The 24,649-nt window shown below is 42.0% G+C and overlaps 1 protein-coding gene across 27 annotated transcripts in view; it reads left to right on the top strand.

The window, feature by feature from the left end:
• RAPGEF2 (Rap guanine nucleotide exchange factor 2) overlaps positions 1 to 23,841 on the top strand; it is a 269,637-nt gene extending 245,796 nt beyond the window's left edge. For 8 of the 27 annotated variants that reach the window (XM_024976978.2, XM_024976973.2, XM_024976969.2 and 5 more), the window contains 14 exons: positions 1,316 to 1,473; positions 2,086 to 2,326; positions 4,228 to 4,611; positions 6,636 to 6,847; positions 6,940 to 7,063; positions 7,677 to 7,700; positions 8,789 to 9,012; positions 10,624 to 10,824; positions 14,656 to 14,808; positions 15,723 to 15,845; positions 16,999 to 17,224; positions 17,754 to 18,313; positions 20,502 to 20,780; positions 21,811 to 23,838. In XM_024976978.2, the coding sequence (XP_024832746.1) occupies positions 1,316 to 1,473; positions 2,086 to 2,326; positions 4,228 to 4,611; positions 6,636 to 6,847; positions 6,940 to 7,063; positions 7,677 to 7,700; positions 8,789 to 9,012; positions 10,624 to 10,824; positions 14,656 to 14,808; positions 15,723 to 15,845; positions 16,999 to 17,224; positions 17,754 to 18,313; positions 20,502 to 20,780; positions 21,811 to 21,839 (2,938 nt within the window). In that variant the 3' untranslated portion in view covers positions 21,840 to 23,838. Of the gene's footprint in view, positions 1 to 1,315; positions 1,474 to 2,085; positions 2,327 to 4,227; positions 4,612 to 6,635; positions 6,848 to 6,939; positions 7,064 to 7,676; positions 7,701 to 8,788; positions 9,013 to 10,623; positions 10,825 to 14,655; positions 14,809 to 15,722; positions 15,846 to 16,998; positions 17,225 to 17,753; positions 18,314 to 20,501; positions 20,781 to 21,810 lie in introns of all 27 variants that reach the window. The other 19 variants (XM_024976984.2, XM_024976982.2, XM_005217619.4 and 16 more) reach the window with 15 other exon arrangements.
• Positions 23,842 to 24,649: the final 808 nt, after the last annotated feature.

The raw sequence follows: 24,649 nt of genomic DNA, 5'->3' as shown, positions 1-24,649 counted from the left end.
CTTCTTTATCCGTTCTTCTGTTCATGGGCACTTAGGTTGTTACCATGTCCTGGCCATTGTAAATAGTGCTGCAGTGTAAATGTAAATGGAGTGCATATGTCTTTTCAGATTGGTGTTTTCTCCAGATATATGCCCAGGAGTGGGATCTCTGGACCATGTTCACATAGAGATTTGAAGAATTTATACTAATATCATCCCAAGTCTTGTCCTTACTTACTCGCCTTTGTAATTTCCATTTCTCTCCCAAATAAAAAGGAAGAATGCTGCTAGGTTTTTCTTTCTTTCTTTCTTTTGCACAGCCATTAAAAATGGTAGGTAGTAGGTATTATGATCAAGCTGTCATGTCTAAAAACGTAATGATGCTGCATCTTAATTTTATGACACCTTGATTTATGTCGCAACCGTAGTATGATCTTCTTTCTCTTCAAGGTACTTATAGAAATTGGTCAGAACTATAACCATTTGCTTGTGTTCTGTTAATTTTGTGTTTGTGCTTACTGCTTTATTCTGATGTTTTGTTTTGGAAATAGTTGGCCCTTCAAATCTAGAAATAGTTTTTATGTATTATTAAATCATGTTTCAAGAGTTATGCCCAGGCTTTTATAAATGGAAGTGAGTTTGTAGCTATCAATAGTAAGCAGTACTCTTGGAGCTTAAATCTAGAACTAGAAATTTTAAGTAGAGAGTTAAAAGTAAAAGTGAGTCATTGAATTTCCACTGCCTCTTCTTTGGTGCCAAGAAATGTCACCATGCACCACTACTTGTTTATGCTCCATATAATTAAGAAATAATGTCTGTGTCAGGCTTTCTTTACATTTGACTCTATCGTGATCACATTTATCTCTCTGAAACACTGGAGGATGAAATTGGGACAGTTTGGACTTTTTTTCCTCCATTCATTTTACTCAATTTCTTCAGTTCTTAAAGATAAGATTATAAAACAACTTATCATTCTGAGGCAGAAGTCATCAATTGAGTGACTAAATGCCTTTCTTAAAATGTGCTTTTTCTTAACTCTATTTCCATGACTAACTCGGACTTATCTTTTCTTAAATATATGTCTGTAACTCAGAAACTACTAATACTCGTTATGATTCATCTAGTTAAAAAGACAGGTTTTAAAGAAACATGCTCTTGAGTTGGATACACAAGCAGTAGCAGCTTTTGTAATTTACAATCAAATTTATTAATATTTGTACATTAACTGCTAGTATTCTGAAATATGGTTTATTTCTTAAACCGTGCACTATCTATTGGTGAGTCATAACTTTTTAAGTTGCTAATCATTTATTTTGTACATTTTTTCTTGGTTCAGTGATATCGGGATTGGTCAGTCTCAAGATGACAGCATAGTAGGATTAAGGCAGACTAAGCACATCCCAACTGCACTGCCTGTCAGCGGAACCTTATCGTCCAGTAATCCTGACTTACTGCAGTCACACCATCGCATTTTAGACTTCAGTGCTACTCCTGGTGAGCACCACTCGTATAGATTTGTTTTTTTCTCTTTTTCCCCCCCTAATGTAATGGTAGTGCTATATGTATCTCTCTTGCTTTGGCATGGACTCTGTCAGATGCTAAAAGTCATGATTAAATTTCAAACAGTTGGAACTGGTTTTTTTATTATTACTCAGACTAATTTAGTATGCCCACAAGCAAATGGATCTCTCAGATGTTCCCTTTCATAAAATGAAGTTAATATAGTATCATGCAGATATTATCAGGTCATATTAAATAAAAAGTAAGAGGCATATTTTAGATCAGCTTCCTGGATTTTTCAATATAATAAAGATGAACTTTAGATTTAAATTTTTTCCTTTCTGCTGCCAACCTGACAACTTTAACTGCTGCTATTGTGATCTGATCTGTTTATTTGTGGATCATTTGGTTATCCTAGGGCAAATGTGTTCATTCGGTGTGCCTATATGTTGACTGAATCAATCTTTGAAGAAGAATTGCTGATGTAAGGGAGAGATGGAAGTTTAGCATTGTCTTTTCTGAGAATTTTTTTCACATTGCTTTGTTTAATTTTATTACCATGTACTGAAATCCTTTCTACTGACATATGACTCTTCTTTCCACCAGATTTGCCAGATCAAGTGCTAAGGGTTTTCAAGGCTGACCAGCAAAGCCGATACATCATGATCAGTAAGGACACTACGGCGAAGGAAGTGGTCGTTCAGGCCATCCGGGAGTTTGCCGTGACCGCCACCCCAGATCAGTACTCGCTCTGTGAAGTCTCTGTCACACCAGAGGGAGTGATCAAGCAAAGAAGGCTTCCAGATCAGCTTTCCAAACTTGCTGACAGAATACAGCTGAGCGGAAGGTAGATGTTCCTCATCCTGTTGGATTTCTCTACCCCCACCTCCCCAAATCCCACACCAATGGCCGGTGAACACTTTCGAAGGGTTTTTAAAATAAGTATCCCTGAAGATTAAAAAGAAGATTTGCCTCATTCACTGAGCATTGCCATATCAAAGGGAATGCACACAGTAGACGGTTGACCCTCACAAGGATCTCTTAGGAACTTGTGCAAAACAAGGGTGCTGTGACCTGACCGTTCCTTGCTGCTCACCAGTGCTTGTGCTCCCATCAGGACACGGGGCTGGCAGAAAGGCACAGCCATCTCCTGGGAGATGCACATTCACAACACACCTTCCACCGTCTTCTGCCATTTGCTTCTGCCTACCTGACTTTTCTAGGAGCTCCATTTGTTTAGGTGGAGATATCTATGACAGTGTGGTTGGCTAAAGCTGCCTATTATTGTTCATGACACTAATGAAATATCCTTAACACTGGAACCAAAGCCTAGTTGCTTCAGGGCTTGGTCTTCTGCTGCCTTGTATTTGCAGGAAAACATTGTATGGGGTTTTGTCAGCCTCTCAGATGGTTTTGTGTCTCTTAAATGGTGTTTCCATTGATATTCTCAAATCACAAATTAGGGAAAGTTGGAAAACTAGTTATGTCTTGGCTTTCGTATAATGACTAGATTTTGCACTTTCTGAAAAATGAGTGTTTTCATAAATCACATTTTTTCTTTTTTTCTCATCATATGGAGTGTTTCATTGTATTCCTGCCTTTTGTGTTAAACATCTAAACCTGATTTAATTCATTCCGAACTTCTGTTTTCTTTCTGTCAGCTATAACTTTCTTGCTCTTCTTCACTTTCACTTTATTGCCAGCCCCAACTCTGGTAGGTAGTGTCCGTTTTTCTTGTTATCATTTAAATATCATTGATCTGTCTGTGATCATGATGGAGTTCTCCAGATCTCCACTGAGGTGCAGAGTCCTGATTCACAGTCATTGCTCAACAAAATTATAAATGGATTCACATCACAGGCTTCGTGAGTAATCAAAGCTGAGAACATCTATGACTGTCAAGCCCCGAGGTCTGTGTCTTCTGTCACGTCAGCTTTGGCGAAATATGCAGAAGGCCAGTTTGACAGGACCACAATTCTCATTCTGTTTCTTCCTTTATGGAGTCTGGCTTAAGAAAGCATCTTTCTATAAAATCGGTAAAAAAAAAAAAAATTAACAGAGTAAACATTTGCATTCTCTTTGGACAAGTTGCTGACAAAGAGAAAGGCGCAGTGACCCTGAGTGCTCTCTCTACAGCTGGTGTTCATCTTTCTGAGCCTTTGTTTCTTCATCTGACAAGCAGGAAAAACACACACCCCACTTATGTGTAGGGTTTTTGTGAAAATCAGATATTCGAAAGTCAAAGTCCGTCTTAGGATCGTTCTCCTCATAGCATCAAATAGAGGCAAATGGCTTACAGGTTCCTTTGGTATTTAAATAAATAGGTGAACTTGGGTGGACCAGTAGTCACAGAGAATCTCCAGGGAACAGAGTGGTCACTCTGTGTTGGATTCTCACTTCCTTCCTTGGATCCCATTTCCTTATTTAAACCGATTATCTAAGTTCAGCTATTTTCTGTCCTTATTAGCCAAAATAATAATAATAATAATCTAGAAGGAAGGAAGAGTAGTAGAAAATGGATTGCAGTTGATACAAATGCAGTTCCATGTGATGTGTTTGCTTCTATCAGTGGCTTCTGGATGGGGTTCTGTGGTCTGGCGTCTGAGGAGCCACTGCCTCCTCCGTCTGCCAAGCAGAGTCCCTGCATCATTCAGCAGCACGTTCTCATTGCTGTTCTGTAGACAGCAGCGTTTTTCCAGGAATGTTTTGAGATTGCTGCTCAGGCTTTGGATTCTGTGTCTCTCACAGGTATTACTTGAAAAACAACATGGAGACGGAAACCCTTTGCTCGGATGAGGATGCACAGGAGCTGCTGCGAGAGAGCCAGATCTCACTGCTGCAGCTCAGCACCGTGGAGGTGGCCACGCAGCTCTCCATGCGCAACTTCGAGCTTTTCCGCAACATCGAGCCCACTGAGTATATCGATGACTTATTCAAGCTTAAATCAAAAACCAGCTGTGCCAACCTGAAGACATTCGAGGAAGTCATTAACCAGGAGACGTTTTGGGTAGCATCTGAGATTCTGCGGGAGACAAACCAGCTGAAGAGGATGAAGATCATTAAGCATTTCATCAAGATAGCTCTGCACTGTAGGGAGTGCAAGAATTTTAACTCCATGTTTGCGATCATCAGGTGAGAGCACGTTCATTGTAAGAGTTGATTCAGTTTGCAGGTTAAAAAATATTATATCAATCCAGGAAAGCCATACAATTTGTAGGAGTGTAGTAGTTTTTTAATTGCATCATATGGAATACTTCTTTTTCTCTGAATCCTAATTGTAACGCTTTATTTAAAGTCTCTTATAATGGATGGTCCTAGAGATTATTATACTAAGTAAAGTCAGACAGAGTAAGACAAATATCATATGGTATCATTTATATATGGAACCTAAATATATATATCTATGTGTAAATGCACTTATTTACAAAACAGAAGTAGACCCATAGACATACGAAATAAACTTATGGTTAGCAAATGGGAGAGAGAGAGAAAAGGATGATTTAGGAGTTTGGTTTAAAATATATACACTATTATATATAAAATGGGCTTCCCTGATGGCTCAAATGGTAAAGAATCTGTCTGCAATTCAGGAGACCTGGATTTGATCCCTGGGTCAGGAAGATCCTCTGGAGTAAGAAATGGCAAGCCATTCCACTATTCTTGACTGGAGAATTCTATGGACAGAGGAGCCTGGCAGGGTATAGTCCAGGTCACGAAGAGTTGGACTCGACCAAGCAACTAACATATTTAAAGTAGATAAACAACAAGGCCCTACTGTATAGCATAGGGAACTATACTCAGTATTTTGTAATAGCCTGTAACAGAAAAGAATCCGAAAAAGAACAGATATATATGTATGTGTATGTGAGTGTATTGATATATGACAAATCACTGTGCTGTACACCTGAAACTAACACATCATTGTAAATCAGCTGTACTTCAGTTTAAAAAAAAAAACCTTGTATGCTGATTTAAAGCCCAGAAAATCTGTGTTTGCCTTTTTTTTTTTAGCTCTGTGACTTGGGGCAAATTATTTGAATTTCTCTGAATTTCAATTTATTTCTATATAAAATAACAATGACCCAAAGAGTTACCAAGTAACCTAAATAGTATGATGTGTATAGAGTTCCATCAGTTGCACAGGGCAGATGGATGCCTACTAAATGTTAATTTTCTTCTCCTCTAAGTGCTTAGAGGCTGGAAGAAAATACAGATTGAAACAATGAACAAAATTGATGCTGATGATTAAATTAGTCGTTTTTTCTGTCTAAGAATTTGATCATACTATTATTGTTCTTATAGCTTTAAAATTATTATCATAGGATATATATATATATACACGTATTTTTGGGGGTACAATTGCTTTGCAACATTGTGTTCCTTACTTTTGTACTACAAAGTGAGTCAGTCATAAGGATACATATATCCTCTCCCTCTTGGACCTCCCTCCCCTCCTTCCCCATCCCACCCCTCTAAGTCATCACAGAGCACAGAGGCGAGCTTCCTGTGTTATACAGCAGCTTCCCACTAGCTCTCTATTTCACACATGGTAGGGTTTATTAATATATGTCAGTCTTAATCTCCCAATTCATCCCCCTCCTTCTCATATCCACACATTCATTCTTTACATCTGCATCTCTATTCCTGCCCTAGAACTAGGTTCACCTGTACCATTTTTCTAGATTCCACATATAAGCAGTATTATATGATATTTATTTTTCTCTTTCTGACTTACTTCACTCTGTACGACAGACTCTAGGTCCATCCACGTCTCTACAAATGACCCAGTGTCACAGGATATTTGTTAATCTGCTTTATCAAATGCCTGCTTGGTGCCAAGTACTTGATGTACGGAGATCATGTAGTGAAACACAGCGCTGCCCTCATTACACTTGACATTGTAGTAGTTCTGCCTGCAGTAGACAGACCAGAGGCTATAAACGGAAAAAGAGGAAAACCCCAAGGCCCTGTCCCTGCTTCCATCTTCAGTTTTCATTACCCAGAATTATTAATAGTCCTTTGAATCCTGTACATTCCTGTGTATACACAGCATGCACGCAGAAGTGTTCTGTGTTAATAAATAAGCAATACATTCTTAGCTTCCTTCAATAGGACAAGTCATTTAATTTTATACCACTTTTCTTTTTCCCTCTCAGTGGCCTAAACCTGGCGCCGGTGGCAAGACTGCGAACTACCTGGGAGAAACTTCCCAATAAATACGAAAAGCTGTTTCAAGATCTCCAAGACCTGTTTGATCCTTCCAGAAACATGGCAAAATACCGCAATGTCCTCAACAGTCAGAACCTGCAGCCTCCTATCATCCCCCTGTTCCCAGTGATCAAGAAGGATCTTACGTTCCTTCACGAAGGTGAATATATAAGTTGGAAGGTTTCTGTCTCCACCGGTGGAGGTATAGGATGAATGCCATGTGATTCCCCTTTCCTTCTTTACCAATTACAGGGAATGACTCCAAGGTTGATGGGCTGGTCAATTTTGAGAAGCTAAGAATGATTGCAAAGGAAATACGTCACGTTGGCCGAATGGCCTCTGTGAACATGGACCCTGCCCTCATGTTCAGGACTCGGTGAGTGTCTCCCTCAGCAGTGTTCCTGGGGTTAGAGAAGGTTGAGCTTAGAGCTTCCTAATCAATGAGAGAAGGTTTTGAATACATCCATCTGTGGCGAGATTTATCAGGGTGTGTACAGAATCTCCATTGAGCTGTAATTCAGAATGACTGTCTGATTCCACATCTGGTGCACTTTGGGCTGTCAGTGAAAACAGTTTGTCCCTCAGACACTTTTCATTGACCATGAGACACAACTATTCTTATTTTTCAGAATGCTGATTTACAGAACTAAAAGGCATAATTGATAGTTGAACTAAAATATGTAAATGATCCAAGTGGTATTGTCTCACTGTCCACACAATGGATTGAGCTGTCAGTGTAGCCAAAAATGATGAATCCAGTGAAAGAGAGAACAAAAAGTCTTTACAACAGAATATTTACTTTTATTTGTCTTTTGAGCCAGAAAGCTATTGCTGGTCCAGTTGTGTGTGTGCGTGAGGCGATTATGCAGTTTATGGTTTGTGGGCTTCTAGTACTGCTTATCCAGAAGTCTGGTCCTTTCTTTCTGAGCTTGTGATCTCTCTGTCTCTCTCTACACCCATGCTTCAACCTCCACGGCTCTCACTTACAGGAAGAAGAAGTGGAGGAGTCTGGGGTAAGTGGTGGGGGCACTGCACACCCACACAGTTCTCATCCTGCTCATGGCATTGTGTTTTTCTTACCCGCTGTGTTTCCTGACGCTTTGCATTTTTGCATTTTTTTTTTTCTTAACCCTCTTGCTCTAGCAGAATTTCAGTTGGCAAACTGACTTCAAGTTTAATCTACTGGGGCTTTTGCTTTTGAGGTCATGACCCATGAGAGCTGTGAAATGACTGATGACTGTTCTGGGGAACCACAGGCCAAGCCTTACTCCTGAGCTTTCAAAAAGATTTAATTTTAATACAATTTGTGTGTTTTGAAATGAGAAAAGTCTAACCTGGGGTGAGGGGAGAAAGGATGTTAGAAGGGAAAATTGTGCAATTTAAATACTGTTGCACAGATTTTTGTGAAGTCAATCTATGTAATACAGAAGGTGCCCCTACATGTTAAAACTAAATTTTTTACAGCTCAACTAACTACTGTTTTCATTCTATAAACCAGTCCTTTTCAAAAATAATTCTTAACAACTCATATGCTAGTTCCTGTACATGTGTTTTTACATTTGCATGACCATTTTATTAACAAATTGACCATATTACTTGAAAAACTCACTACACTTAACCCAAGCAATAAGAAAACAATTGTGAACATTGTGGGTAAATTTCTTTAAATCTATGTAAGACATCCCTTTTAGGAGAAATAAATATAATGTCACTCTTAATTATTGTAACTGTGTATTCTTGCATGAGCTTTTATATATAATAATTATTAATTGCTGGCTTCTACAAGAGAACTGCCTTGGATGCTTTCTATAGGCAAAAAAGTAGAATTTTTAGTTCAAACAGAACAAGTACCAAACGTATATGTATACATATAGTGTATGTAGAATTCTTTTTAATTTGAAAAAAAATCATTTAAATCTATATATTATATTTTAATCTGTATAAATATGATATGATTCTATATTCCTTTGTGACAGTTTACTTACCAGAATGAGGCATGTGGCCTCTTGAACTAGACTGTTAGAGAAGTCTTGGCACGTTTTCTGTGGGTACGGTGACCCTGTGCTGGAGCGAGCTGCATCTCTGCCTTTTCATCTTCCAGGTCGCTCAGCCAGGGTAGTACAAACGCAACCGTGCTAGATGTTGCTCAGACAGGTGGGCATAAAAAGCGGGTGCGTCGTAGCTCCTTTCTCAATGCCAAAAAGCTATATGAAGATGCCCAGATGGCTCGCAAAGTGAAGCAGTACCTGTCCAATCTGGAGCTCGAGATGGATGAGGAGAGTCTTCAGACGCTATCCCTGCAGTGTGAGCCGGCCACCAACACACGTGAGTTTCTCCTTAAAGTGGCTGCAGGTCCAGTTGGAATGCAGATAGGCTTCCTGTGCCAGCACAGCAGGGCAGGTTGCAGGGGCACATAGCATCCTGAGACACGCTAGCCTTTCCTGTTATTACAGCACACAGCGCAGTCCTGGGTTTGGGCTCGTGTCCAGTGGGGTTTAGCGTGGAGACCATGACACCATAGACTACTTCAGGGTGACTGGCTTATTTGGTTTCATCCCAGTGCCACCAGGGTGCAGGCAAGGGACACATGGGTAGATGCAGCGCCCATTCCCATCCCTTGTTTTCTCACAAAGATACCTGCAAAGTGATGGGCAGTCTGGGAGGGGCACAGACCGAGGTGTACTAGCTGCCCCTTACCCCTTTGCCCAGAAGGCACCCAGTAGTCAGTTCAGCTGCCACGTACAGTGGAAATTCTGCTCCACGGGGAACCTCAGCTCAGCCTAATGCATAGATCTGGCCTGGTGAGAAATGGGGGCTGCTTTCTTTCTCTTGGCATTTGTATTTGTAAGACAGAGGCATTTTCCATTTAGGACACTTCGGGATCTTTTAGGGCTGCCCTGGTAGCTCAGTGATAAAGAATACACCTGTCAGTGCAGGAGACACAGGTTCGATCCCTAGGTTGGGAAGATCCCCTAGTGGAGGAAATGGTTACCCACTCCAGTAATCTTGCCTGGAGAATCCCATGGACAGAGGATGCTGGTGGACTATGGTCCATGAGGTCACAAAGAGTCAGACACAATTTAGCAACTGATTAACAACAATGGGCAAGTTTGAAGATACCTTCTACAGAGTTTAAATGCTGGATGATCGAGAAGATTCAGGTTATTATATTAGATTTACCCAAGTACTAGAAAAGCACCAGGTATCATGGAGAAGAGCTTGTCCTCAGCAGTCAGATTGGTCTGAATTAAAATCGTGTTTGTTCCTTGTCCTAACAATGCCACCTTAGGCAGGTTATTTAAGCTCCTTTAATGTGTAAAACGGAGGAAGTCAAATATGTCATTGAGTTGTCTTGAATATTAATACACTTTAAATACAGCATTTGATTGCCCTGTTAAATTGGCTTGCCGTCTATCTGCCATGGAATTATACACTCAGTATAATACTCAAGCAGTACTGAGTGCTGTTAGCACGTAGATAATTCTAACCCATAGGAGAGAGAATTTGGTAGTAAAAAGATTGTAGCTAATATTATCCATTAACTTAAAACATATCATGGGATTTGGGGTACCATTTTAGGAAAATAATTTCTAACAATTTTCCTCTTACAATGTTATAATATATTTGGGTTTTTTATAGACATACTTATAACATATTAAACTATCCACAGTTTTTTTTTAATGTGGTACTTAATAGTATAATCATCCTTTGAGATGGCTAGCTTCATAAAGTAAATCTTGTCCTGCTGTGCCTTTTTTCTGTAACAAAAGTTCTCCCCCTGCCCTTGTTTCTATCCTTTTTATGAGGAACAGGAAAAAAGATACACATTTCTGTATTCTAACTGCAGAAAACGCTCATGCAGTTCTATAATTATCTTATATGTGGCCACTAACCTCTTCAACTTCTTGTTCTATTTTCAAACCAAACAATTACCAGTGCCTAAGAATCCCACTGACAAAAAGCCTGTCAAATCGGAGACCTCCCCAGTGGCCCCGAGAGCGGGGTTGCAGCCGAAAGCACAGCCGCAGCCCCAGCCGCCGCAGCCGCCACACAAACTCAACCAGGGACTGCAGGTTCCCGCCGTGTCCCTTTACCCTTCACGGAAGAAAGTTCCCGTAAAGGACCTCCCACCTTTCGGTAGGTGACTCCATTCACACCCTCTTTTTTTTTCCCCCATTTATTTTTTTATCAAAGTATAGTTGAATTACAAAGTTGGGTTAATTACTGCGGTCAATTAATCTTCAACAGAGTCAAGAATATGCATTAAGAAAAAGACAGTCTCTTCAAGTGGTGCTAGGAAAGCTGGACAGCCCCATATAAATCAGTCAGGTTAGAACGTGCCCTCTCACCATACAAATAAAAAACTCAAAATGGCTTGAAAACTTTAACATAAGACCTATCATCATAAAACTCCTAGAAGAGAACATAAGCAAAAACATTCTCTGACATAGATCATAGCAACGTTTTCTTAGGTCAGTGTCCCAAGGCAATAGAAACAAAACCAAAAATAAACAAATTGGACCTAATCAAACTCACAAGCTTTCACATGGCAAAGGAAACCATAAACAAAATGAAAAGACCACTGACAGAATGGGAGAAAATATTTGCAAACAATGTGACCGACAAGGGCTTAGTTTCCAAACTATCCGAACAACTCACACAACTCGACAAAAATGCAAACAACCCACACGCCCTTTTGGCACTGTTCATTCACCGCCTGCTTCTCAGATTAGGGAACAGTGCTTATTTTGGATAACCTCATCTGATATACCTGAGTTTTCCCTGATTGTCCCCTCTTAATAAGACATTAATGTTGATGAAGTTAAACTTTACTTTTGCTAGTGGGAAGAACTGTTTTTATAGAGCATCTCATTCAGTCATGCTCCTTTGTCATAGCGATGGGAGCAGAGGCAGGCCATGGGGCTTTTACTCATTTAACTTTTAGCAAGTACAGAAGCTGCTTTGCCCATGTATCTTATTTAAACTAGTTTAACCTTTTGATCAATGAGTTGCTGGAATTTAGGCAGAATATTTCTAAGTGAAATGATTTGTCTGGAGGCGTAACTTTCATTTGTTGAATCATCAGTTCTGTAACTTGGGAGGAAAATAGTCAGCTCCAGTTAAAGGAGCTTCATCTTTCCTATTAAAAGTAAAGTATGGACTAGTTTAGTCCTTTTATGTAAATGGAGCAAAATTATTTTTCATAAAATGTTCTAGTTCTTTTTTCTGTCTGTATATATGTGTGTGTGTGTCTGTGTGACAGGAAACAATATTAATAAAAGGAAAGAAATTTTAAAAAACAACTGGCAGCAGAGCTGACTCTTGACAGAATAGGGTACTGGTAGCTGGGACAGTTCCCGGCCGGCTGCAGGCTGTCCATGCATCAGGCAGGAGTCCTAGATGCTCTGTGTGCCCTGTCACGAGTGTTCTGTGACATGTGCTCTGTCATGAGTATTCTGTCACTGGCTCCTTCCTCCTGATCAGCAGGTGTCCCATTTGTTGAATTGGGGAAAAGTGAAATATCTTCCCTTTATGGGACATTTTCCTCTTCGAAATATTTGTTTTGCTGCCTCTATCACAAACAAACTGAATTAATGTTCCTTTGTCCACTGTGTTATTTTTTAAATATAATTTTATTTATTTTTTGGCTGTACCATGTGGCGTATGGGATCTAGTTCCCCCACCAGGGATGGAACCCAAGCCCCCTGCAGTGGAAGTACAGCATCTTAACCACTGGACCTCCAGGGAAGTCCCTCCACTTCCCTGTTATGAATATCCCTGTACTCCTGCAAGTCAACCTCTATTGCCTCTTTTCTGCTTCTTTTCTGCACACAGCCTGTTACTCCACGTGGAGGCACACCTAACAGAGAGTCATCCCCCTCTTTCCCAAGGAGACTCTCCCTCCAATATTTTAGGCCTATTTGAATTTATGAGCTTCAGGAGTATGGATGAAATAGTCATGTGTCTTCTTAAGAGAGTTTAATAAACATTTAAAGTCACATACTATAAAATATTAACTTAGAGTTGCTGAGTTCACCCACCACCCCCATTCATGAACCAAGTTTTATTCTGAATACTTCATACACTTAAAAATTTTTTTGTTTTTGATGTGGACCATTTTTTAAAGTCTTTAGTAAATTTGTTGCAATATTGCTTCTGTTTTATATTTTGGTGTTTTGGCCATGAGGCAGGTAGGATCTTAGCTCCATGACCAGAGACCAAACTTGCAAGCCCTGCATTGGAAGGCTATGTCTTAACCACTGGACTGCCAGGGAAGTCTTCCTTCATGCATTTCTTATTTTAATGTCTTTGTCATCAAAGTACTTTCAGGATGGAACAGAGTTTTCTGAGGCATAGCATCTTCACATCCATCTGCATTGTTCAAAGGCAGCACTTTTTCATTCTGTGTGTGATGCTGTCTGGGAATTTTTTTTCCAAATTAAAGCTATTTATTCATGTAGCTTTAGTGTAACTAGTGTTTTGATGTATCCTGTGTATATTATTATTTGTATGCATAATTAAAAGATTGCTTGAAAAATGATTTTTAAAAGATTGTATTAAAAAGTAGTATCAGACACTTACATGAGGTGAAATGAAGGATTAAATCTTGGTTAAATTTCATTCCTCCTTTTTTAATGGATTCTGTTAAGTCTGAGAACATCAAAACTAACATAAGGACTTCCTTGGTGGTTCAGTGGTAAAGAAGCTGCCTTCCAATGCAGGGGCTGAGGATTTGATTCCTGGTCAACTAAGATCCCATATACTGCAGGGCAACTAAGCCTGCATGTTACAACTGAGACCCAAGCTGACAAAAGTAAATATTTAAGGACGTCCCTGGTGGTCCAGTGGTTAAGAATCCTCCTGCCAATGCAGGGGACACAGGTTTGATCCCTTACCTGGGAAGATTCCATATGCCTTGGAGCAGTTAAGCCTGGATGCCACAACTGTCGAGCCTGTGCTCTAGGACCTGGGAGCTGCAGCCACTGAGCCCACGAGTCCTAGACTCCTGCTCTACAATAAGAGAAGCTACCACAATGAGAAGCCACCACACCACAACTAGAGAGTAGTCCCTGCTGGCCTCAACTCGAGAAAGCCCACGCACAGCAATGAAGACCCAGCACAGCCAAAAAAACCCCACAAAACTAATATTAATTGAGGTAGTTTCAGCCTCTAATGCCTCTCCTTAGGTCTCTTTGTTGTTCAAAATATGGTAATTGAGAGTGCCTCATAATAATGCTACAGACTTAGTAAGAATCTCTTCATGTGACTTCCTCACATCTAAAGTAGTTTTTAGGGGGAAAACCACCTGATACTAGCACACGGAATCCTTTTTCTTCTGCCTTACATCCTCCTGCTTGATCCTGCACTTGGTGCTCGATGGCTCCCCCCAGACACCTTCTCCCTCAACTTCTGGTTCCGGGCACTTTCAAGGTCCCCTCCTGCTGCTGCTCCTTCATCTGCTTATTGACCAGATATTAGTGAGGAATTCCTTAATGCTCCTTCAGTCTCTTTCCTGCTACTTCTTTTGCCTCTTGGCTCAATCTTTTTCCTACCGTCACTCCCACTTCCCACACGCTAGCTTTTCCAACACCAAAATACCTCTTTCCAACCCAAACTTGAGTTCTGATAAATATTCTGAGCTGCACTGCTTTCATGCTAACTTGAAGTATTTCCAGATTGTCTCTTTTTTGTCTTCATTGCTGCCCAACGTATTGTTGAATAATGTGGCGGCCAAGATTCAGAACCTAGCATGGAATACTGGAAGCAGCCTCTCTCGTCCCCGAGGGCGTCAGAAGCTGTGCTGCGGTCCCTGGTGCCTCTTGTGAGGTACCTCAGTTTACCTGGGGAGAGCACACAGACCTCTGAGACTGCAGACAGCCTGCAACAGAATAGAATATGAAGTCTTGGCACAGAAAGGTGTTTGGGTTCTTCCGGTTATTCTGCACATTGAAGTTCTTTCTCTTCCAGGCATCAACTCTCCACAAGCTTTAAAGAAAATTCTTTCTTTGTCTGAAGAAGGAAGCCTGGAGCGCCATAGGAGGCCAGCAGAAGACACGATATCCAACACGTCTTCCCAGCTCTCCTCTCCGCCCACCTCCCCACAGAGCTCCCCACGGAAAGGTGACTGGGTGACTTATGTTCTCCTTCTTGGTGACCTGTTCTTTCAGCCATGATAAATTCCAGTTAGAGATTCCATCATTTCTGACAATATAGTCACTTAAAATGACCTTGGGCATTCTCTGACCGTCCAGTGGTCAGGATGCCAAACTTTTGCTGCTGAGGCGAGGTTCCATCCCTGTTTAGGGAACTAAGGTTCCTCAAGCCCACAAGTTGCAACCAGAAAAACAAAAGCGACCTGATGTGTAACACCCAATGGATTTTTTTCTCCTCAGTTTATAAATCTTGAAGAATTTTGGTATTCTTTAATATTATAACTATAAATAGTGTTAAGCTTATATAACTATATAAAATTCATTTTTAGTAATGTTATAATTATAATTTTTATAATTCATTTTTTACTGATTATAAGTGTGGGAATAATTCTTTTTATATTAACAGTTCTAACTAAATATGATTATATAGCATTAATTATGGAGTAAAGGGCTATATAAACATAAGAAAAACTAATATTTTCCTGATTTATTTTTTCATTGTATTAACACAGGTCTTGATTATCTTTTTTGTTACTATCTTGTCTTATTTTTAAAGAGATTACATTTTAGACACTCAGGCTCGCCTTCCAGTATTAATGCTTTCTTATCTTAAAATACTAGGTAATTCTCTGCTGCCTAACCTCAGAATTATTTCCACCCCCTACCCTTTCAGTGAATGGGCATAAGTCCATAATACACGGCCAGACCATTCTCACTAGACAAGGCCAAAGAGATGAATCCATTGTGAGAGTTCACTGGTACAACAAATACCGTTCCTGCTTGACTTTCTAGCTTTTTTGGACACCTGTGCATTTTATGTGGTATCAGTCTGTAGTCCGTGTTCGGTGGGTGTGTCTGAACTCTTCTTTCGTCCCTTGTTAGGTGGCAGTGGCAGTCAGCTGAGATCTTTTGGCTCCGGGCAGTTGGATTTAACCAGCTCCTCCTCTTCTCTTGGAAGTGAGAACAGGAACAAGAATAACAATGCACCACGGACCTATGGGATAGGTGGGGTTTACAGAGCCAGAGCCAGGGGGCAGGACAGGAGTTGGCTCATTAGCTGAGGAAAACAGTCCCTCCCGCCACGTGTCCAGGGCACCACCTCAGTGATGGTTTTCTCAGGTGTTTTTTGGGCAGACTGTTCAGGAAATCTTGTCTGTCAGAACTTATAGTGTGGTTTATAAAAGACATTTCATAGACGGACACATTAAATCATATCAAGACCTGTGTAACCTTTAAAAAAATAAATCAGGAATTCGTAATTTACTGAAATGATGAGAAAATACTCTTTAGAGAGTAATGAGCAACATTTAGGTGTTCTAGATTTCTTGTTTTTTTTTAATTAGGTAGGTGGCATTGAAAATTTTGCATTGTACACATATAATCATATAAAATCAGTATTTTAAGTAGCATTAGATTCTTAGTAATGCTAAAAAAGAAACGAGTACTGAGAAGGAAGATTTGAATTTTTTGTTGTTGTTAAAAATGTCAGGACAAGCCTTTCTTCCTTTGTGACTTTCAGAATTGTTTTTAGCAACAAAGGAGAGTTAAGTGTCTTTCATACCAGAAAATGGACATTTGTTTAGACATGGTGATGGTCCAGGGAGAAAGTGGAGATTTTGTACATTGAATCCTTCAAAACAATTGGCTTTTATGTGATTTATCCAATATATTATTAATGTTGAAAAATCAAATGGCAAAAACCCAAAGATACCTTCTTCAGGTCTTATTTATTATTCCTATATGTCCAGTTATAATGTGGATCTTCCCAATGGAGTTATTCTCTGCCATAAAATTCTAAAAAATAATAATGCCATTGAAGGCAAAATTGCTCACTTTTCAGGTTGAGGAAAAAAACATACTTTTAAATATGATCCTAGTCATTCTTCATAGTTTCATTTGTATAGACGGGTGTAGTATAATTTATATTTAAGAGCGCTAAGATGAGTCAGGTCATGCCATAATCTCTGCATTAGTTCCTGGCTCATATAATGGCGTTTTCTTTCATCCTCTAAACGTTCATTAAACACGCTAAAATTCATTTGAGTAAAAATTTGCGATATCTCAGTCCACAAGTAGAGTGTTTAGTCCCCACTTCTGTGGCCTGCATTGTGGACGCTATGAACTTTCAGTGTCTAAGGACTGGTGTGTCCCTACACAGGCTACACTTTGGCTCCGAGTGGCACCGTGGATAACTTCTCAGATTCCGGCCACAGTGAAATCTCCTCACGATCCAGTATCGTCAGCAACTCCTCCTTCGATTCATTGCCCGTCTCGCTGCCTGACGAGCGGCGCCAGAGGCCGTCAGTCAGCATCGTGGAGACCAGCCTGGCCTCGGGCCGGCTGGAGAGGCGGCCGGCGGTGGAGCCTGACCAGTATAGCCTGGGGTAGGGGCTCCTCTCCTCCACATGTGCACTGCTGTTTACTATGTGTGATGCCCAGGTGGTGGGTGCTCTCCCATCCCAGTTCTGATGCTCAGCATTTCCTGAAAGCACTGTGCTGTCTCTGCCAGGCAGAATGCTTTCAAGTTAGGGCTGGTCTTCACTGGGATCCGTTTCTCTGTGCTGAGGGCAGGGGGCAACTCTGGGATGTGTCTCAGTCCTTTTGTATGAGCTGCCCTCCCAAAATAATCAGACTGTGGTGAGCCCTGTAAGGGGAAGCTTCCTTTATTATAAGAACTGGTTGCTCTTTTCCCCACTGTGTCAATGTACTGACATTGCAAGGGCCAGGGGGAGGAGACTGAACAGGGGCAGAGTGGCTGCTGTCGGTGGAGCCTTCATCTTCTTCCTGGGAGGAAAGGAAGCCACCTTTTGAGGGAAAAGGGGGTTTTATTGTAGATTGATTAGTTAATCTTGCTCTTTTCTTCCCCTCCTTCTCATCTTCTTTTCTCCTTTCTCTTTCCCGTCGGCCGCCTAGTTCCTGTGCACCACTGTCTGAGAGCAGGGGCCTATATGCTGCAGCCACCGTGATCTCTTCCCCCAGCACGGAGGAGCTTTCCCAGGACCAGGGGGACCGAGCCTCCCTGGACGCTGCTGACAGTGGCCGGGGGAGCTGGACGTCGTGCTCGAGCGGCTCCCATGATAACATCCAGACCATCCAGCACCAGAGGAGCTGGGAGACGCTCCCCTTTGGGCACACTCACTTTGATTACCCAGGGGATGCTGCAGGGCTGTGGGCCTCGAGCAGCCATATGGACCAAATCATGTTTCCCGACCACAGTGCAAAGTACAGCAGGCAGAGTCAGAGCCGAGAGAGTCTCGATCAGGCCCAGTCCCGGGCCAGCTGGGCCTCGTCCACAGGGTACTGGGGAGAGGACTCGGAAGGGGACACGGGCACCATCAAGAGAAGGGGGGGTAAGGACGTTTCCCTTGACGCTGACAGCAGCAGCATGACAGCCGTGACCGCAGAGGAAGCCAAACCTGCCGCCATGGCTGCCCACATAGCCGTGACACCCAGTGCTGCCAAGGGGCTCATCGGTAAGCTGACCGCCGGGCTCTGTCGCGTGTGGGTCATGGCTGCACCCTGACTTATTTCAAAAGTAAAAGTATGTGTTTGTGGGTCTTCTCCTCGTTCTGTCCCACCCATTGCCCCTTAGGGCTTCCAAGTTGGCAGTGCACTCAGCATTTTGAAGTGAATGATGGTTACAAGAGCCCACGTTCTGCGCGCTAGTGCTTATAAATACTCTGCAGCACAGGAAACCTTCCGTGTGTTGTAGCTGTCAGGATCAGTAGGTTGTCGTTATGGGTATTCTCTGCTCTAGTATTGATCTAGGCTGAAAGTTACCAGAAAGGGTGGTCATTCTCTCTAGAGGAGGAAGTTTTTCTGTTTAATTGGAATCGGTTTTAAATGTTTTATTATTCTATTTTGTTCCCTTGAATTGTATTTAGAACTTTACACATTGCATATTTAAAAATCTCCTACTGATATTTTTTATGTAGGTAAGCTGTTTTCTCTGCTACACAAATTCCCTCTGCACAGGATAGAACATGGTGGGGAGGGTGCTAAGAGGTAATGTCATCAGTAAGAGCCTGGGAGTCAGGCTGGCTGGGGTCGTGCTGAATCGGTGCTTTGCCACTGTCCTAGTTTTGTGACACTAGGTGAGTCACTAAATGGTGTCTGTTTCCTCATCTGTAAAATGAGTTTAATAGTTTCTATCCGTGCAGTTGGTGTGAGTTTTAAAGGAAATATCTGCAAAACACTGAACACTAGTGCCTAGATAATAATTCCTAAGTACATGAAAGTCACTTTCAGTTTGCTGCTGCTGTTTTTGTTGTAAGGTCTCTTATTTTCCCTTAACCCTATCAGAATATATTCTTTATGGCATGCTCAACATCTGCATGATTAAAGTGTAGGGATGCATTATAGGATACAGAGTGAGAAATCTGGTATATAATTTGTCTTTTCAAGATGAATAAGGAAAAAACAATACCTATTCTTAGGTTGCAATTTTTAAAGCACTTTTTAAAAACTGAAGTATAGTTCATTTATAATACGGTGTTAGTTTCAAGTGTACAGCAAAGTGATTCATATATATATATATCTTCATATTATTTTCCATTATAAGCTATTACAAGACATTGAATATAGTTCCCTGTGCTATACACATGTATATGTTAATCCCAAACTCCTAATTTATCCCTCCTCTCCATTTTCCCCTTTGGTAACCATGAATTTGTTTTCTATGTCTATGAGTCTATTTCTATTTTGTATATAGATTCACTTGTATTATTTTTTAGATTCCACATATAAATAATATCATATTTGTCTTTATCTGGCTTACTTCACTTAGTATGATAACCTCTGAGTCTATCCATGTAGCTGCAAATGGCATTATTTCATTCTTTTTATTGACTAATATCCCAGTGTGTGTGTGTGTGTGTGTGTGTGTATAACATCTTCTTTATCCATTCATCTGTTGATGGACACTTGGAATGCTTCCATATCATGACAATTACAAGTAAAAAAGCACTTTAACAAACTAATACACACAATTTTTACTGCAAAAGAAAGAATGATCTAAGGTCCTAACAGTTGAGTCTAGAAAGTTCAATATAAGAAAACTTGGCCTTCACCTGCCTTTATGTCATGAAGTTACTATAAAAGGATTTTAAGAAAAAATACATACCTTACATACATACAATCTTAAGTTTTGAAATTTGCATCATTTTTGGTATACTTTTCCAACTTTATTTTGACTCCCTGTTTTCCGAAGTGAGACCCCAGGCTTGAAAGTAACATGGAATTGATCCTCTGCCTGGTGAGGGTGGGCGCCCAGCACAGGGTGACAGCCTGCCTGGCCAGGCCCCTCTCCCGGGTTGCTGGCCTGGGCCTGGGCGCCTTTCTGTTTCCTTTGCCTGGTGTTTCCAGTAAACCCCAGGGTTGGGCGTTGGTTACTTTGTGACCAGCAGAGACGCTCTGCAGTCACCCGGTTAGAGTTACAGATACTGAGATTGCTTAGTCACTTGTGCCACCAGAGATGACCGGTGAATAGCCAGTTTGATAGAGGTCCTGCCTCCCACTGCACCACCCGCGCATCCCGCTCCGCAGGCCTAGGTGCAGCTACACAGGCACACTGTTGATCGTGGTCCTCATCCTTTTGGATGAGTGCGCGTGGCCCAGGATGCGCTTCCCTAGATGCTGACTGCAGTGCCTTTTCTCTCCCAGCAGCCAGGAAGGAGGGCCGCTACCGGGAGCCGCCGCCCACTCCACCAGGCTACGTGGGCATCCCCATCACTGACTTCCCCGAGGCCCACCCGCACCCGGCCCGGAAACCGCCGGACTACACTGTGGCGCTGCAGCGGTCCAGGATGCTGGCCCGGCCGGCCGAACCCCCTGCCCCAGGCAGCGCCAGGCCTGCCCCCAGGCCGCAGTGGCACCGGCCTGGTGATGGTGACCCACGCGCCGGCCCCTGTGCACCCCCGGGCCTCACCGCCGAGGAGGACGGTACATGCGCCCCCGCACCCGCCCCTGTGCCCCACCTCTAGCATCCCTGATCCTGGCTGGTCTGCTCTCCCTCCAGATGCTCCCCATGCAGGGCTCCACACCCCATACCCCTAACCTAGTGTGCGCAGTTGGGCTGCGTTTTGCTTCTTCCTAAGCAACTTGAGGAATAACTAAACATTGCAGTGGGGTCCCCTGTAATAACATGTGTGCATGGCTCCTTTTCCTTCCCTAATCCTCAATTTTCTGGGAAAATGTTTGGACTTGTAACAAGTTCCAAATGAAAGTCTAGTGAAGAAAAACCCACTTCTCTAGAGCTTTTTATGCCTTCTCTGTGTGAACCCAGCTGGCCATTTTGGGGTGGGAATGCAGAGGGGCAGACTGTGCCACCCCTTCCCCCTTCTGCTTTTACGTTATTCTGCAAAAAATTGTTATAGAAGAAAGCAAAACAATTAATGAAAATTACTTATAATCCTGTCATTTACAGACAACCACCATTAGCATTTTGTTATACATCCTTCTAGACTTTATGTGTGAGTGTATACTATAAAAGGTCACGTGCTGCTTTATAGTGTCTGCCTGCAGTGCGGGAGACCTGGGTTCGATCCCTGGGTCGGGAAGATCCCCTGGAGAAGGAAATGGCAACCCACTCCAGTACTCTTGCCTGGAGAATCCCATGGACGGAGGAGCCTGGTGGGCTACAGTCCACGGGGTCGCAAAGAGTTGGACACGACTGAGCTACTTCACTTCAGTGAATTTACCGTCAGTGAATTTCCAATCAGTAAATATACAATATACTTTATTTTAAACTTTTCATTGTGAATCATTAGGGAGAAAAAAAGATGAGTATTTGTAAGTGACTGCTGCTGCTAAGTCACTTCAGTCGTGTCCGACTAGCTGCAGTATAGTGACCTAGACTTAGAAAACAGCTATGGTGTTTTTATTTAGCATATCGGTGAATGTATTCTCTCTAAGCACAAGAAAATGACTTGCTTACTCATTGATTTCCTTCTTTCTTTGACGGTTGTTTTAGCAGAAGATGAACAAGTGTCTGCTGTTTGAGGTGCGGGCTTCTCTGGACCCGAGTAAACCGCCCAAAGGAGAGCACAAGAAGACGCCCCCTAGCGTCGGAGCCTTGGAACTCACACTCTGAGGATGGTGGACCAGTTTGCCTCCTTTCCTGCCTTAAAAGCAGCATGGGGCTCCTGACCCCTCTTCCTGTCCCCTTTGCATGTGAAATACTGTGAAGAAACCGCCCTGGCACTTTTCCGACTTCGTTGCTTGAATGCACAGTGCAGCCGTCTCCGAGCTCCCCGTCGCTGCCTGCCACGTAACACAGCATCATTCCAGATTCCAAGGTCATCGCCACCGATGATTCAACCTGGCTGCACTTACCCACGCCGGGAAGGATTTTTTAAAAATCTCCCTTTTAGATTTCAATCCAGTCCTAGCACTTGGTTTCATTGGAATCGTGAGAAAAGTCAGCCACGGAACTACTTGGGGCCTTTAACCCACCAAGGAAAACAAAAACGAAATCCTTTGAGTACAGTGCTCGTCCGCTTGTTTACAATGTCCTCTTTTTTTTTTTTTTCCTTTTTAATGAGTTTAAAGATTGTGTTCAGAGAGTAAATGTTATATCCATTTAATGATTACAGTATTATTTTGAACCTTTAAGTAGGGTTGCCAGCCTGGGTTTCTCAAAAACCAAATATGCCGGACAGGGTGTGGCCACACCAGGAAGAGAGGAGGCGGGGCACAGCCCCTCTTCCTGTGTCCTGGCTGCCCCCAGAAGTGCCCTATCCTGGAAGCATGAGATGTTAGCCAATTACCTAGATTCCAGGGCTCCCGCCCCTCCTTCCCCAGGGGCTGGAGCTCTACTGTACAAACTGTTTGCACATGGCCGGGGAGGGACTGGGACCCTAGCGTCCTGTGTCTGAGCCTTATGGAGCACAGGGCGTCACCCTTGGGCATGCCCTGCTCCATCGAGACCGACGGCAGACCCCCTGTTTTTTAAATTATGTTTCTTTGATTTCTGTTCATTTAGCTTTAGGGCTTCTCTTGTTTGTTTTTAAAGAGAAACGTTTATAACTGGATAGCATTGCAGTGAAAGCAGCTTGGGGTGTTGGCACTAATGCCAGCCGTTCATACTGCTCTTTCAAGACAGCCTCCCTGTATCAATCGATCGGCACGAGGGAACACACGAGCCTTTAACATGAAAAAGATCAAAAAGGTCCAAAACCCGGTGCGATCCGCCAGCCTTTGCAAGGCAGGTTGGTGGCCAAAGACTGACCCGTAAGTGGCTTTACGGACGCTGAGATGGAGAAGGCCTGAGTGTAGCAACCACCTGCTCACAGCTGCTATTAACCCCAGAAGGACTGAACCCTCCACTCTATTTTTGTGTTGTTTTTGCACAGACTCCGGAAAAGTGAAGGCTGCCAATCCGAGTAGTACTCAGATGTGAGGAACTGCTGGTCTTGGATTTTTTTTCCATTAAATTCAGCTGATCATATTGATCAGTAGATAAACGTAAATAGCTTCCAATTTTAAAAGTCGAATTGCAGTGTTTTTTCACTGTATCAAAGCAATGTCAGTGCTTTATTTAATGATTCTCTCCTGTATCATGGCATCTGTCTACTTGCTTATGTATTACATTGTCAATGATGCATTTGTAATTTTACATGTAAGATGCATTATTTGCCAGTTTTCTTCTCTAGGCTATGGACCTCATGTGCATATAGAAAGACAGAACTCTCGCTCTTCACAAGTTGCACAAATGTTATCTAAGCATTAAGTCACCGTAGAACATAGGACTGTAACCTCAGTTCGCTCTGTGATGTCAAGTGCAGAATGTACAATTAACTGGTGATTTCCTCATACTTTTGATACTACTTGTACCTGTATGTCTTTTAGAAAGACATTGGTGGAGTCTGTATCCCTTTTGTATTTTTAATACAATAATTGTACATATTGGTTATATTTTTGTTGAAAATGGTAGAAATGTACTATGTTTATGCTTCTACATCCAGTTTGTACAAGCTGGAAAATAAATAAATATAACATACTGCCTTGTCTGTATTCTTAATGACTCGTGCATGCTTTTTCCAACTGAAGCGTGAGAAAGCCCTTGGGGCTGTGCAGGAGCAAGTCCTCAGGGCACTGAGGAGGTACAGATGACATTGCCTAAGAGAGAAGAAATTAATATCATTCATGTTAGTAGAAAATAAGATCATTCATGTGTCCAGAATTCATAGTGTTTAATGAAATTCAGTGAAAAATGGTATCATTGTATATCTACATAGCATTTATCTCTTCCCAGTTCTTTTCAAGTAAAAATCTTTGCAGGATGTAATATTTTAATTCCCAATATATATACTAAGAAATAGGACCTCAGAGAATTTAAACTGGCATTCAAGATTATGACCAGTAAGTTAGTACAACCTAGCGAGTAATTTGGAAGTTCTAATGAGTACATCAGGGCTTCCTTGGTGGCTCAGTGGTAAAGAATCTGCCTGCCAATGCAGGAGACATGCTTTGATCCCTGGGTCGGGGAGATCCCCCGGAGAAGGAAATGGCAACCCACTCTAGTATTCTTGCTTGGAAAATCCCATGGGCAGAGGAGCCTGGAGAGCTACAGTCAGTGGGATCACAAGAGAGTCGGACACAACTTGGAAACTAAATAGCAACAAAGAGTGTATCAAATATCTTTGTTCTGTCTGTGAGTCCTAATGTAACGTAGGTCTGAATAATACTTAAGTCTATGAGAAGGGCACTTATATTTAAAAAGGTGAGAGTCAGTTAAGCAAAACGTGAGGAAATGTGAGGGCGTCTAGAAAGATGGCAGACTTCAGTCCTGATGCTAAAGGGAAGATGGC

Source organism: Bos taurus, chromosome 17 (genome assembly GCF_002263795.3).
Source record: "Bos taurus isolate L1 Dominette 01449 registration number 42190680 breed Hereford chromosome 17, ARS-UCD2.0, whole genome shotgun sequence".
NCBI lineage: Eukaryota > Metazoa > Chordata > Mammalia > Artiodactyla > Bovidae > Bos > Bos taurus.
Note: the sequence above shows the minus strand (reverse complement) of the source record. Positions and strands in the feature narration are given on the sequence as shown.